A 15,263-nucleotide genomic window follows, 5' to 3' on the forward strand; every position below is an offset into this window, starting at 1 on the left:
TTCCTCAAGGATCTAGAACTAGAAACACTATTTGACCCAGCAATCCCATTACTGGTTATATACCCAAAGGATTATAAATCATTCTACTATAAAGACACATGCACATGTATATTTACTGCAGCACTGTTCACAATAGCAAAGACTTGGAACCAACCCTAGTGTCCATCAGTGATGGACTGGATAAAGAAAATGTGGTGCATATACACCATGGAATACAATGCGGCCATAAGAAAGGATGAGTTTGTGTCCTTTGCAGGGACATGGATGAAGCTGGAAACCATTCTCAGCAAACTAACAGAAGAACAGAAAACCAAACACCTCATGTTCTTACTCATAAGTGGGAGTTGAACAATGAGAACACATGTACACAGGGAAGGGAACATCACATACCAGGGTCTCTTGGGGGTTAGGGGGTAAGGGAGGGATAGCATTAGGAGAAACACGTAATGTAGATGATGGGTTGGTGGGTGCAGCAAAGCACCATGGCATGTGTATACCTATGTAACAAACCTGTACATTCTGCACATGTACCCCAGAACTTAAAGTATAATAAAAAAAGAAATCTAAATTATTATTGTGATCGTAAGTTTAATAGAATGTACATGCATTTGTTAGTCTTTTGAAACTCGGTCTCTCACTTTGAAAATTTTCATATTTCACATGAATTCTGATTATGTCACTGAATTTTCTTTTTCCTAATCCTACTCTTTAATGCTATTCTTCCTCATCAGCATCTCTAAAAACAAAATTGTCTGCAGGCCCAGTCTTCTATCCCCAAGTTTTCAACTGGCCCCGTGATCCTGGCTGCAAACGTCATGATGTGGCTTTTGATGGAAGTAAAAATGGCTTTACATAGATGGGTCCCTTCTTTAGCAAAATCCATCCTTAGTACCACATACGGAGAATAGGAAAGTGCCTAATGTACTAGACAGGAGTGAGACGGCCCTTCCTCGAGATGGAATATATCACCAATCCCTAAGGGACAATTTCTGTTGTATTCAAAATGAATATAGTGAACAAGTATAAGATTTCCATATATAATTCATAATTCTTATATTTTAAGTGGAGCAAAATAAATACTTTTTGGAACTGGCTGACATTTAAGGCAGCAAAAACCCTTTAACAAACACAATAGCAACTGCTCCACTGGTGAAATACTCTCATTTCAGATGAGCACTTTTGTCCAGTTCAGACACTGGCTTCAGGACACCTATGTGAAACAAATTGGCTTACAGGTATAACATTTAGCTCTGCCAAGATCTCTAAAAGCAAAGAAACCTGCTTTTGCCCATGACGTGCCCCTGCTCTGCAATTCAGAGTATCGGGTGAGAATCAAATACGTGCTAGCACGGCACTTGTTTTTATATGATGAAATAGTCAGAATTCGTTGTCCAAATAGCATGCAATTACACAGCAGAGTCAAATCTCAAGGTACTTTATAGTAATTAATATCAATACACATAAATAATTGCTATGAAATAACTAGGAAAAATATTGCAAAAATGAAAATGAGGATTTTTCTTCTTTCTAAAAACTACAATATGTGATAGAAGTACAGCAAGCCAATAACTCTAAGCAAAGACTGAGACATGAACACCTCTAGAAACCCAGTTCACTCATTAATCTCAGAAGAATGACATGATGCAATATTGTTACATAACCCTAGTTTCTTACAGCCTGGATTTTTTTAAAGACCCTCGAGAATAATCCATGATCTCCATTGCACTCCTCATTTTATCTAGGTCAAGTTTCATTTATTAGTTGATTTTCCATTTGAGGGAGAACAGAGGCAGAAAAATAGCATGAATAAAGCTGACCAGACTTCTCACTAGTTAAGACAATGTCAGAACTAAAAGGAAAAGTGGAAATCACTTAAACTGCTCCACTACCATCTACTTGTTTCAAAGACAAGAAAGTGGGGGCACCAATTTTGTACTGATTAGTAGCAATGAGGCCTCAAGACTACCTATTGGTTGAAGTTTTCAAATACAATGCAGCTAAACTGTTCCCTAGGGATAACTCATTTGCTTATTGAGACTAAGAGGAGTAGTGCAGTTACTTATTAAGAGGAGGAAATATTTGTCCATCACAACTATATAAATATTTACTGATAGGTCAGCAAATACATGTACTGCAAATGTATGTACCATATCTTTTCTTTCCTTATGGTCAGAGAGAAATTCTGCTTTATTTGTGCCTTCAGAAGGCACAGACCTTTGGGACAGGACTTTAGTGATTCATTTCTTATAAAACTCAAAAGGTCTTTCAGGTAACTTTGGAGGAAAAAAGAGTTTCCACCTTGGCAAAGTCAACTTTTTCTTTTAATACGTGTGCCTTTCTATGTTTCCCAAGGCGACTAATAAGATATATCCACCCAGATTTATGAAATGTTTTCTGCTTAAGAGAGAACAGGAATGTTTAGTGTTCTCTAAGGCATTTAGAAACTAATATGGAATGGTGGGAAATGGGAAGTTAATTGTTTCTGACAGTGATTTAGAGAATATTTAGTTTCCTAGAAAGGAGGGTGAGTGTTATTTATTTTTATTTTAAGCAATCACTTGGAACACATATTAGATCTTAGTCCCTTTGCATTGCACATAGCTTTGTTCAAAAAATTCTTGATGAATGCCTAAAGATGTATTTTAAAAATCTGTAAAATTTTGGGCAGGAGTAGAACATTCATTGATTTTAGATAAAGTTAAAAAATCACTAAGCATTTTGTCATATAACTACTTTTATTTAATAATCCTTACTTTAAAAAATAAAAATACCTCTAGAGAATAAATATTTTAATAAATTAATTTCTTTTCTTTTCTTTTTTTCTGCCTCAGCCTCCCAAGTAGCTGGGACTATAGGCGCATGCCACCATGCCCAGCTAATTTTTTTTGTATTTTTAGTAGAGATGGGGTTTCACCTTTTTTGTGATCTGCCTGCTTCAGCTTCCCAAAATGCTGGGATTACAGGCGTAAGCCACCTCGCCTGGCCCAATCAATTTCTAATAGATTTTATTTATAGAGGCTTTTGAGGTTCACAGGAAAACTGAGCAGAAGGAACAGATATTTCTCACATGCCTCCTATCCCACATACACCCAGCGTACTCACTGTCAAAATCACAAGTCACACATGAGACTTTTGACCACAGATAAAAACAAATTTTATACTAGCCGATTCCCTTTATTCATTTTCATTGAGCTTTAACTTTTGGAATCATTTTCCCTGTGATTCAATAAAAGAGAGTTTCACATACTCTACCCATTTAAGAGAAAAAAGGAAAGAGTAAATTGATGTTGGACCTCAATGAATAAATTTTCAAAAGAAAACTATGCCTTTAAAAAAAGGGACCAGAAATGAGTAACACAACATGAATAAAAATAGTGAATTACTAATTTTAAAAGTCCTGAATTTTGGCTTGTACCAGTCATGATGGAGAGACCTGATAAAGGTCATTCTACACATTTTTTTTTTTTTTAATTTGAAATAGAGTCTAGCTCTGTCATGCAGGCTGGAGTGCAGTGTCACACTCTCAGCTCACTGCAACCTCCACCTCCCAGGCTCAAGAGAGTCTCATGCCTCAGCCTCCCAAGTAACTGGGACTATAAGCACGGGTCATCACACCCAACTAATTTAGTAGAGACAAGGTTTTACCATATTGGCCAGGCTTGTCTCCAAATCCTGACCTCAAGTGATCTGCCCACCTCAGCCCCTGAAAGTCTACACATTCTTTTCATATTTCCCTTTAAAGTCAGAGAATATACAAGACATCACAAGAGTGTAGGAGACAACAGACCAATAGCGAGAATACTAAACTAACATTAAAACTTGTCTTTTTTTGTTGCAGACAGCTACATTTTAGAAGTGAAGAAGGCACTTGTGGGCTCACAATTCTTTGACTGGAATTCCATTTCCAGTTGTCTTGGGATTTGATCATTTTGGTTGTTAGACTTTCTACATCTTTCCCATGTAATTCTCTTCGATGCAGTTTGGGCAACTATTTTTCCTCGAGTTTTTGCACACAACTCTATTCTGTAGATATTATGTACAGTGAGAACAGAGAAAATAAATCTAATTCTCCCTTGGCAGATCTCTGATGCCTTTTAATTCTAACCTTGCTATAGCTAGACGATTTATGATTTCTTAGAGCTGTCCCTGTTTGGTTGGAAAAATATACCTTACCTCAAAAATATATTTTATTGTTGTTACTATCATATCTATTACAAAACATCCTATCTCACATGAGCTGCTGAGTCACTTGTTCTTAACTAAGAGATGAAAGCCATAGAACTGATTTTAAAATGCTGTGTTCAAAAAAAAAAAAAAAAAAAAAGTCAAATGGCACAGTAGAAATCACCAGGGTGTATATAATAGCTTGACAGTCTCTTTTCATACCTTCCTTCAAATAAATGAAATACTACCTGTAAATCCTTTTTTTTTTTTCTGATAATTTTTAAAGCTGAAAAAGTATCACTTACCTGATTAAATAAATCTAAAGCATTCATCCAAGTATTGGTTCATCAGCAATCAGTGAGACATAACCAACAGATACCAAATATGTTGGAAGATATCACTTGATTAGTAATTTCCTATTTAATAGGACATACTAATTTCAAGCACCCATCACATCATTGTTCGATGGAACCACTTGACCTTTGTTTTCCCACCACTTCCCCTCGTATTGTCAGTGGAGTGTGCTGTGGAAAGGTGTCTAGGGAATCAGTACAAATGCACATGAGTTAGGATCCAAAGTACTGTGTTGGGAAGGAACATTCTAGTACCACAGTCATAGGGAAATTAACCTTTATAAGGGATAAGAAGGTCAGAATGCAGCACATTTCACAAGACACCTTTGCTATTATTCATTTGTTCTTATTAAAAAGAGAGGAAAATGCATTACACTGACTTCTTCCTGCTCCGAAACCTCGGTCCACTGACAGTGTTGGGAATGGCACAGGCCGGAGAGTGAACTGCGGGTGGGGATATCCACAGGTGGGAGACGGGAGGATTCCTGGGTACTGGGCACTTTCTAGGGTCGGCACAGGGATGGCACTCACAACAGCTGCAAAAGAAAAAGGTTAATGGGCTTTTTGAATCTTATGTATTCACTCAACAAGCAAAAAGAAAATGGTGGAATTTTCAGATCCTCAAATCTATACACACTCTTCATAGTATCAAGTAGGTTCCCTCACTTACCTCTCTCCACCAATCCCACTTTTTACTTTAGAAAAGACAGCTCACCCCTCAAGCATCATACTATGAAATATTACCCTGCAGTTTAAAACATTCCAGGGCTCCAAACAAATAAACAATTAATCAAGTTTCCATAAATCCACTTTAACATTTTATTTCGGTCATGCTGTTTGTTTGTCCTAGTCTTAGGCTTTCTTCTAAGGATGAACTATGGCATTAGAAAGGTTAGATTGTTCACAAATCAAATATATTATATACAGTGGGCTGAAAAAGTGTTGGGAATTTTCCATTAATTCTGTAAAAGAATGTATTGCTCTTGAGGGACAGTCCAGAAACAGAGAGAGAGAAGCAAGGTATTGTCTCAATGGTCATACTTAGGATTTATCTTTAAATAGAAAATATCTTCAAATACCCAAATCAGTGCAGGTGAGTGACATATTAAGTGTAACTGAATGTTTTTCAGGAATATCAACATTTTTTAGTTATACTGGCTGAAACCCACAGATAAAAAACATATACAATATCTTCTAGGTTTAGAAAGTATTGTTCAATTTCATTATTCAATAGCTATTCAATTATATATTATTAAATATTCCAATTGTAGTCAATCTTTATCTTATATTATCTTATAAAATGTTTAGTATTCCCTATCTTTTATCATGCCAAAACAAAATTTAAGTCAGCTACCTGAATGATCAGTTTTAGCTGTATATTCCTGTCTATGAAATTAATAAAATAATTTGTTATTTATTTAGATGGTAATGCCAATAACTGGAGTTTAACATACATATACGTGCATGCACATTTACCAAATGAAAATCTTTTCCTTTGTCATGTTTCTCATTTTATAACTTACAATCGTAGATACAAATTACACTGCATATTGTAAATCAATGAGAAACAACATATAGATTTCTTTTAAATTCTAACTTAAAATTCAGATTAAATATATAAAAGATACAAGATTTTAAAAGGGCTGCTTCTAGTAAACTGGCTATTAAAATTATATACCAGAATTTATTTTTCAGTATATTTATAATATTTCTTAAAATAAATATGAATATGTTTACTTGAACTCAAAAATGAAGTCAGACTGTTTCAGATATAAAGTATTTTGATGGGCTGATTTGACAACAAAGAGTGATTCTGCTAATCAGATTAAATGATGAGTATTTCCTATAAATTGAATAAAAACATAAATCACTTAAATCATTTAAACAAAAATCGCTTTAGTGAACATCTAAGTGATATTTCAATTTTCCTAATCTTGTCTTTATTTTTCAGTAAAAAATTGTTGAATTTTATTGGGTTTTTGTTCTATCACAAATTCAAATTATTGCTTTGGAGTGTAGTGTGATGACATTAATATAATTTTTTTAAAAAAAATATATGTCACTGTGTATATTAGAAGTTTATGACATGATGTTATGAGACACATAGATAAATGTAGATAGTAGGTTGGTTACCATAGTGAAGTAGATTAACATATCTATCATCTCACAGTTACTTTTGTGACAAAGTAACAAAGTAACTAAAATTTACATATTTAACAAAAATCCCTAATACAATACAGTTGTATTAACTTCAGTTCTCGTGCTGTAGATTAGGTCTCTAGACTTGTTTATCTCACATGTCTGCTATTTTGTATTCTTTGGCCTACATCTCCCCATTTCCTCTCCCCATTCCACCTGTAGGAACCACTCCTTCATTTTCTATCTCTGTGTATTTGAGCTTATATATGTATTATTTCACATATATATTTCACATATGAGATTGTTAAGAGGTTCATACTACCCAAAGCAATATGCAGATTTAACACAATCCCTATCAAAATTCTAATGGAATTCTTCACAGAGATAGAAATAATCTTAAAATTTATTTGAAACCACAACAAATATTGAATAACCAAAGCAATACTGAGAAAGAAAAACAAAGTTGGATGCCCTGCACTTCCTGATTAGAAATTATGTTAAAAAGCTACGGTAATCAAAACAGCATGGTACTGGCATAAAACAGAAGTGTAGATCAATGGAACAGAATAGAGAGCCCAGAAATAAATGCAAACATATATGGACAATTAGTTTCAACAAGAGCACAAAGAAGACACTATGGGGAAAGAATATTATTTTCCATGAATGGTGCTGGGGGAATGACTTTCACATTCAAAATAATGAAATTGGACCCTTATCTCACACCATATAGAAAAATTAACTCAAAATGGACAAAATACCTATATGTATGACCCAAAAGGTAATGCCTAGGAGAGAGCATAGGGGAACAGCTCCTTGACTTTGGTCTTGTTTATGATCTTTTTAGATTTTACACCAAAAGCTTGGCTTCAAAAACAAAAATAAATACATGAAACTGCACCAGACTAAAAAGCTTCTGCACAGCAAAGGAAATAATCACCAAAAGGAAAAGGCAACCTAATCTTGTCTTTATATATTGTTACACAAAGTGCTTCTCTGTGAAAACAACTTTCAATTTTATTTTAAAATTACTTGATAAATTTTGGTACAGCTTTTTATTGTGAAGCTCCTAGAAAACAAGAAAGTAAATAACTTGAATGAGTAACAAATACTTCTGCAAGTGAGGTGGTTTCTAACATTTTCATTTAGAGCACAATTGAAGGAGAATCTCAGGTAGTTGTTAGTTGAAAAATTATCAAAAATAACAGAATGAGAAGTCACAATGTGATTTTGGCATGTAATTTGGGAGAAGTTCAAATTGTTCAGTGATTGCTATAAAGATCTCATTGTTATAGTACTCATTCATGTACATATACACACTATTATATATATATATGCAAACATATACAAAGATTTCACAGTGTTTAGATCAATAAAAAGCACACTGGACTGGAGTTAATGCAATAAGCAACATTCATACATGGGTATATGCAATTAATGTACAAAAAGCCCCATTCATGTCATTAAGTGATAACACTCCAATAAAATTTTACTCTATATGCCATTGTAGAGAAACACTAATTGTAATGTTAAGATCCACAGGAAAAGGCCGGGCGCGGTGGCTCAAGCCTGTAATCCCAGCACTTTGGGAGGCCAAGACGGGCGGATCACGAGATCAGGAGATCGAGACCATCCTGGCTAACACGGTGAAACCCCGTCTCTACTAAAAAATACAAAAAACTAGCCGGACGAGGTGGCGGGCGCCTGTAGTCCCAGCTACTCGGGAGGCTGAGGCAGGAGAATGGCGTAAACCTGGGATGTGGAGCTTGCAGTGAGCTGAGATCCGGCCACTGCACTCCAGCCTGGGTGACAGAGCGAGACTCCGTCTCAAAAAAAAAAAAGAAAAGATCCACAGGAAAGAACATTAACAATTAACTGGAAATACAAACATAAAATAAAATTTTGGTTTATATAAATTTTATGCTGCAAAATGTAAGATATATAATCAATAAAAGACCTGCAAACATAAAAATATATCATGTTTGTATGTTAATCTGTGGGGAAAATAAATTGTAGATTCTAGTTCAAGGAGAAAAATGAGTGATGTTAACTTCTATCTGTTAAGGCTCACATATTTTTTAAGGGGATGATATTGGTATCAAAGTACTATGGTATTTTTATGCTTTTAGATTGGTTTAAAAGTATGTTATACCAGAAAAATTTCATCTTTCACAGGTTTTTAATGTATAACAAAATATTTTAAGTGTCAAATTTTAAATATATGAGGGGATACATAGTTTTTCTAAATTATTTTAGAGAAGACATGAATGAACATTTGAGAGTAAGTGGTACAAAGCACAATGCCTCAATAAAGATATTTTATAAAAAGCACATTATGGATATATAAACACATAAACAGGCTCCAGAAAAAGGGAAGTTTTTAAAATGACAAGGAAACTTTCAAAAAGAATCAGAGATTCAAACCAGATACCAGCCAAAATGTTATAAACTCCTTAAAGAAATAAGTTATAATTTTGTTGTCTTTGTGTCTTTTCTAGTACAGTGCTACAGATACTTCATATTTTTCAAGTGAGTTAATATGAAGGATTTTCTAGGAGTATTATTTAGAAATCTGTCATTTTAACACACTGGAGACTTTCACAGTGACTTGACGTATGATTTAGTCTCCTGGGGTATATAGTTACTATAACTATAATAATAATAATAATAATAATAATAATAATAATAATAAAGTAGTTGAACACATTTGTAAATATAAGCCATACAAGAGTATAAAGTCTATTTTTAAACAATTCAAATTCTCAGACTCTGAGGCAGTCAACTGAATTATTTCACCTGTCTTACTCATCAAATGGATCACTGCAGTCATTAAAGTGGATTGCTAGATTGCAAAGCATTCCTGATATTGATAATTTTTACTCATAAATGTGACAATGTTAGTCTCCTTCAGATATAGAAGATACTCATTCCACAAATTATGCACACTATATTTTCTTATCAAAATGATCATAATACAAACAATAATATTATTAACAAATATTTCACAATATGTTTAGAAAAAGAGTTTCATAAGTATCTTCTGATTCGGAGCCAAACAAATTTGGGGAGAGAAACATAAAACAATTTTGCAAGCCATATAATTTTTTAGTTAGAGTACTGAGAGCACTCTAGAGACTAAACTTACACTGCAGTTCCAAGTCTTTCATTACTGAAGAAAGAAATTTTACTTTCTAATAGTTTTGTATTTTTGCTACTGACCTGATTACAAAGGCTTTACAAATAATAAAACTTCTTTCAAAAATATAAATCTGTTGTATGTTTCTGCATCTCAAAAGTGCTCATTATTTCATGACATGAAATAGAATAGCCAGTATCCCAAAGCTTTGATCTTGAAGTATTTCATTCTATGATTCATTTCTGAAAAGGCACAGAAGTCTACATTTACTTATAACAAAAAATAATCATTCTTAAAGTAAGTTGGATAAAACATTAGGTATTAAGGTATCTTTAGGTATTTTTCCCCTTGATGTCAGTTTTGAAAGTCGGAAATACACACACACAAACACACACACACACACACACACACAGGCTTCAACTCAAAGTATTAGCTTCACTGCTATATTTATGTAAAACAGCTCAGAGAGCAATATCATCTAGCATTTTCAATAAATATCTGCTGTGTGGCAAAACATGACAAGAAATCTGTTCTGACACAGCTTTCTGACAATTCAATTTATTTCTGACATTGATGCACAAAGATTTCTCAAGTAGAAATTCCCTCACCAAATTACCTAGCTCCCTGAACAAGGCACATTGGTATTTAAAAACTTCCATAATATTCTTTAAAATGTTAGCACTAAATACTACCTATAGGAAATCAAAAGTAAAAATTTTTTTAAGCTACAAGATTTAAGAAATAAGAAAACCCTCCCTAGATATTTCTCAACATGGTACTTGATGGAATTGAGAGATCTGTTGAGGAGACGAAGGGGACAAAGATAATGGTATGTCGAAATGAAAGAGCTTAACTGAAATGATTTTTCATTCTGCCTCTTTTTATCTTTTCTTTTCCAGAATGACCTGTATATTATCTGGGACATTTGGAAATTTAGCCTCTATTGTCCTTGATACATATTCATATCTCCTTCACATTTTCAGGTGTTCTTTGATAAGCAAGTGTCCCAGCATGACATTCACAAGTACCCACAAACTCCATGGAGGGTCGCTTTTGGAAAAGCCCTAAGAGTCATAAATATGTGCTTTGCAGTTATTCTTAACATAATGGTAAAGAGTCCAAATGCTGAAGTAAAACTGCCTGGATTCGTTACCTAATTCTACTCCCTGCTAGTGAATAAGCGTCAGAGCCAGTGTCAAAGATGCCTCCCACTGATCCCACCTCATGGGGTTCACAAGCCTGTGGGGTTCCTTTGCACATTTTACCAGGATTGGTCTGGTGACCAGTAGAATGTGGCAGAAATGACATATATCTCTTCTAAGGTAAGGTTTAAAAAGATTGCACATGCTCACTCTCTTTCTCTCTCTCTCTTCTCTCTTTCGGATCACTCATGCTGGGGGAAGTCAGGTGTCACATCTTGGGGAATCCAGGTGTTATGTCTTGAGGGCAGGCCAGCAGACCTGTGCACAGGACCATGTGGCAAGAAACTAGATCCTCAGCTCAAGACACTGAAAGAAACCTCATGAAATAGCTTGAAGCTCTGACCCTGAACCACCTAGCTAAACCACTCTTAGATACCTGATTCTCAGAGATGCTATTGAGAAAATAAACAATAATTGTTTTATGTCGCTACATTTTGGGAGTAATTTGTTACATAATAATTGTTAGCTGTACGTTGAAGGGCAAATTATTCAAGCTCTGCTTTTCAGTTTCCTTATCTGCAAAATGCAGTACTGATTTTATGGTGTGGTTGTGAAGATTAAAGAGATCATCCACAGAGAAGCGCAACAGAGTACAGGGTTAGAAGTCAGCAACCCATAAATGTTGGGCATTGTAATTAATTTTCAAGGCTGCAAGAGATGCAACCAAAACTGCATGGAATATCTTTTAGTTGAAAATACTGTTTAAAACATCCTGTCTTACATTTGAAAAAAAAGAAGAAAAAAAAAAGAGTGCCATGCATTAAGATAGAGGCAAATAAATAATAGTTTTTAAATTCAAATTTGAACCTGAGGGAAGTATGACCCTGAAAGATTTTTGACATGAGAAAGATAATTTCTAGTTCAAGTTCTTGTTTTGTCATTTGTTAGCTAAAGGAAGGCTGTTAATTTATTGAAGTCTATCTGGCCCAATTTTAATGTGGTTTATACCCACTTTCCAAGATGAGATAGAATGTGGACTGGATGGCTTAGTGCTTGCCACAGCAGGGGCTATGTGTTAAGATCAAACAGAGTGAACTGTGAGAAGGAAACTTTAAGACCCCTGTAATCTCCTACTATACTCCTTCTATCTGGACCTTTACTCCTTCTATCTATCTGAAACTTTTCAACTGAGATCTTCTCAAATGAGATGTGTCTATGAAGCCCAGATATATGAAATAGTTGTGAACATTTGTGTGTACGTTTTGGCTCCATGATATTAGACAGAAGATGAGGCTGTAGGAAAAACAGACTCTGAACTTGTTCCATGGAATTCCTTTGAGATGAGCTTACGGTATCACAGTATTCTTTTCTAAGCAGACCGGAAAGATTTTCTCAAAAAATTGTGCATCCATTTGCCTTAGCCATTTATAAGTTACCCCCAGATCCCCAAAACCTTGATGAGACAGGAAATGTTGTGAGGTTGGACGAATAGGAACAGCTCCAGACAACAGCTCCCAGCGTGAGTGACACAGAAGATGGGTGATTTCTACATTTCCAACTGATGTACTAGGTTCATCTCACTGGGGCGTGTCAGACAGTGGGTGCAGGAGAGGGTGCAGCCCACCAAGTGAGAACCGAAGCAGGGTGAGGCATTGCCTCACCTGGGAAGCACAAGGGGTAAGGGAATTCCCTTTCCTAGCCAAGGGAAACCATGACACACAGCACCTGGAAAATCGGGTCACTCCCACCCTAACACTGTGCTTTTCCAAGGGTCTTAGCGAATGGCACACCAGGAGATTATATCCCATGCCTGGCTTGCAAGGTCCTGCACCTGACTTAGAAGGTACCTCACCCACGGGTCCTCCCTCATTGCTAGCACAGCAGTCTGAAATCTAACTGCAAGGTGGCAGCAAGCCTGGGGGAGGGGCGCCCACCATTGCTGAGGCTTGAGTAGGTAAACAAAGCGGCCAGGAAGCTCGAACCGGAACTGGGTGGAGCCCACCGCAGCTCAAGGAGGCCTGCCTGCCTCCGTAGGCTCTACCTCTGGGGACAGGGCATAGCCAAACAAAAGGAATCAGAAACCTCTGCAGATTGAAATGTCCCTGTCTGACAGCTTTGAAGAGGTAGTGGTTCTCCCACCATGGAGTCTGAGATCTGAGAATGGAGAGACTGCCTCCTCAAGTGGGTCCCTGACCCCCGAGTAGTCGAACTGGGAGACACACACCAGTAGGGGCAGACTGAGACCTCACACAGCCAGGTACTCCTCTGAGAGGAAGCTTCCAGAGGAACAATCAGGGGGCAACATTTGCTATTCAGCAATATTCACGCTTCTGAAGCCTCCACTGCTGATACCCAGGCAAACAGGGTCTGGAGTGCACCTCCAACAAACTCCAACAGACCTGCAACTGAGGGTACTGACTGTTAGAAGGAAAACCAACAAACAGAAAGGACATCAACACCAAAACCCCACTTGTACATCACCATCTTCAAAGACCAAACGTGGATAAAACCACAAAGATGGGGAAAAAGCAGAGCAGAAAAGCTGAAAATTCTAAAAATCAGACCACCTCTCTCCTTCCAAAGGAATGCAGCTCCTCGCCAGCAACAGAACAAAGCTGGATGGAGAATGACTTTGATGAGCTGAGAGAAGAAGGCTTCAGATAATCAAACTTCTCCAAGCTAAAGGAGGAAGTTCGAACCCATTGCAAAAAAGCTAAAACCCTTGAAAAGAGATTAGATGAATGGCTAACTAGAATAAACAGCATAGAGAAGTTCTTAAATGTGCTGATAGAGCTGAAAATCATGGAACAAGAACTATGCAACAAATGCACATGCTTCAGTAACCAACTCAATCAGATGGAAAAAAGGGTATCAGTGATTGAAGATCAAATGAATGAAATGGAGCAACAAGAGAAGTTTAGAGAAAAAAGAGTAAAAAGAAATGAACAAAGCCTCGAAGACATAACAGACTATGTGAAAAGACCAAATCTATGTCTGATTGTTGTACCTGAAAGTGACATGGAGAATGGAACCAAGTTGGAAAACACTCTGCAGGATATTATCCAGAACTTCCCCAACCTAGCAACATTCAAATTCAGGAAATAGAGAGAACACCACAAATTCAGGAAACACAGAGAACACCACAAAGAACACTGATAAAATAGACTTTAAACCAACAAAGATCTTGGAGAGCAACTCCAAGACACATATTTGTCAGATTCACCAAAGTTGAAATGAAGGAAAAAATCTTAGGGGCAGCCAGAGAGAAAGGTCGGGTTACCCACAAAGGGAAGCCCATCAGACTAACAGCAGATCTCTTGGCAGAAATTCTACAAGCCAGAAGAGAGTGGGGGCCAATATTCAACATTCTTAAAGAAAAGAATTTTCAACCCAGAATTTCATATCCAGCCAAACTAAGTTTCATAAGTGAAGGAAAAATAAAAACCTTTACAGACAAGCAAATCTGAGAGATTTTGTCACCACCAGGCCTGCCGTACAAGAGCTCCTGAAGGAAGCACTAAACATGGGAAGGAACAACCAGTACCAGCCACTGCCAAAACATGTCAAAGTGTAAAAACCATCAATGCTAGCAGAAAACTGCATTAACTAATGAGCAAAATAACCAGCTAACATCATCATGACAGGATCAAATTCACACATAACAATATTTACCTTAAATGTAAATTGGGTAAATGCTCCAATTAAAAGACACTGAATGGCAAATTGGATAAAGAGTCAAGACCCATCAGTTTGCTGTATTCAGAAGATCCATCTCACGTGCAGAGACACACAGGCTCAAAATAAAGGAATGGAGGAAGGTCTACTGAGCAAATGGAAAACAAAAAAAGGCAGGGATTGCAATCCTAGTCTCTGATGAAACAGACTTTAAACCATCAAAGATCAAAAGAGACAAAGAAGGTCATTACATAATGGTAAAGGGATCAATTCAACAAGAAGAGCTAACTATCCTAAATATATATGCACCCAATACAGGAGCACCCAGATTCACAAAGCAAGTCCTTAGAGACTTACAAAGAGACTTAGACTCCCATACAATAATAATGGGAGACTTTAATACCCCACTGTCAACATTAGACAGATCAACGAGACAGAAAGTTAACAAGGATATCCAGGAATTGAACTCAGCTCTGCACCAAGCGGACCTAATAGACATCTACAGAAGTCTCCACCCTAAATCAACAGAATATACATTCGTCTCAGCACCACATCGCACTTATTCCAAAATCAACCACATAGTTGGAAGTAAAGCACTCCTCAGCAAATGTACAGAGAACAGAAATTATAACAAACTATCTCTCAGACCACAGTGCA

The 15,263-nt window shown here is 36.4% G+C and overlaps 1 protein-coding gene across 8 annotated transcripts in view; it reads right to left on the minus strand.

The window, feature by feature from the left end:
* Window positions 1-15,263, minus strand: part of DCC (DCC netrin 1 receptor) — a 1,206,733-nt gene that overhangs the window by 41,032 nt on the left and 1,150,438 nt on the right. For 3 of the 8 annotated variants that reach the window (XM_005586668.5, XM_005586669.5, XM_045377876.3), the window contains exon 26: window positions 4,892-5,053. The exons of 2 other annotated variants lie outside the window; for them this stretch is intronic. In XM_005586668.5, coding sequence (XP_005586725.3) covers window positions 4,892-5,053 — 162 coding nt within the window. The remainder of the gene's footprint in view (window positions 1-4,891; window positions 5,054-15,263) is intronic. 3 more of the 8 variants (XM_074022754.1, XM_015439914.4, XM_015439913.4) reach the window with 1 other exon arrangement.

The sequence above is a fragment of the Macaca fascicularis genome, chromosome 18, assembly GCF_037993035.2.
Source record: "Macaca fascicularis isolate 582-1 chromosome 18, T2T-MFA8v1.1".
NCBI classification, from domain to species: Eukaryota; Metazoa; Chordata; class Mammalia; order Primates; family Cercopithecidae; genus Macaca; species Macaca fascicularis.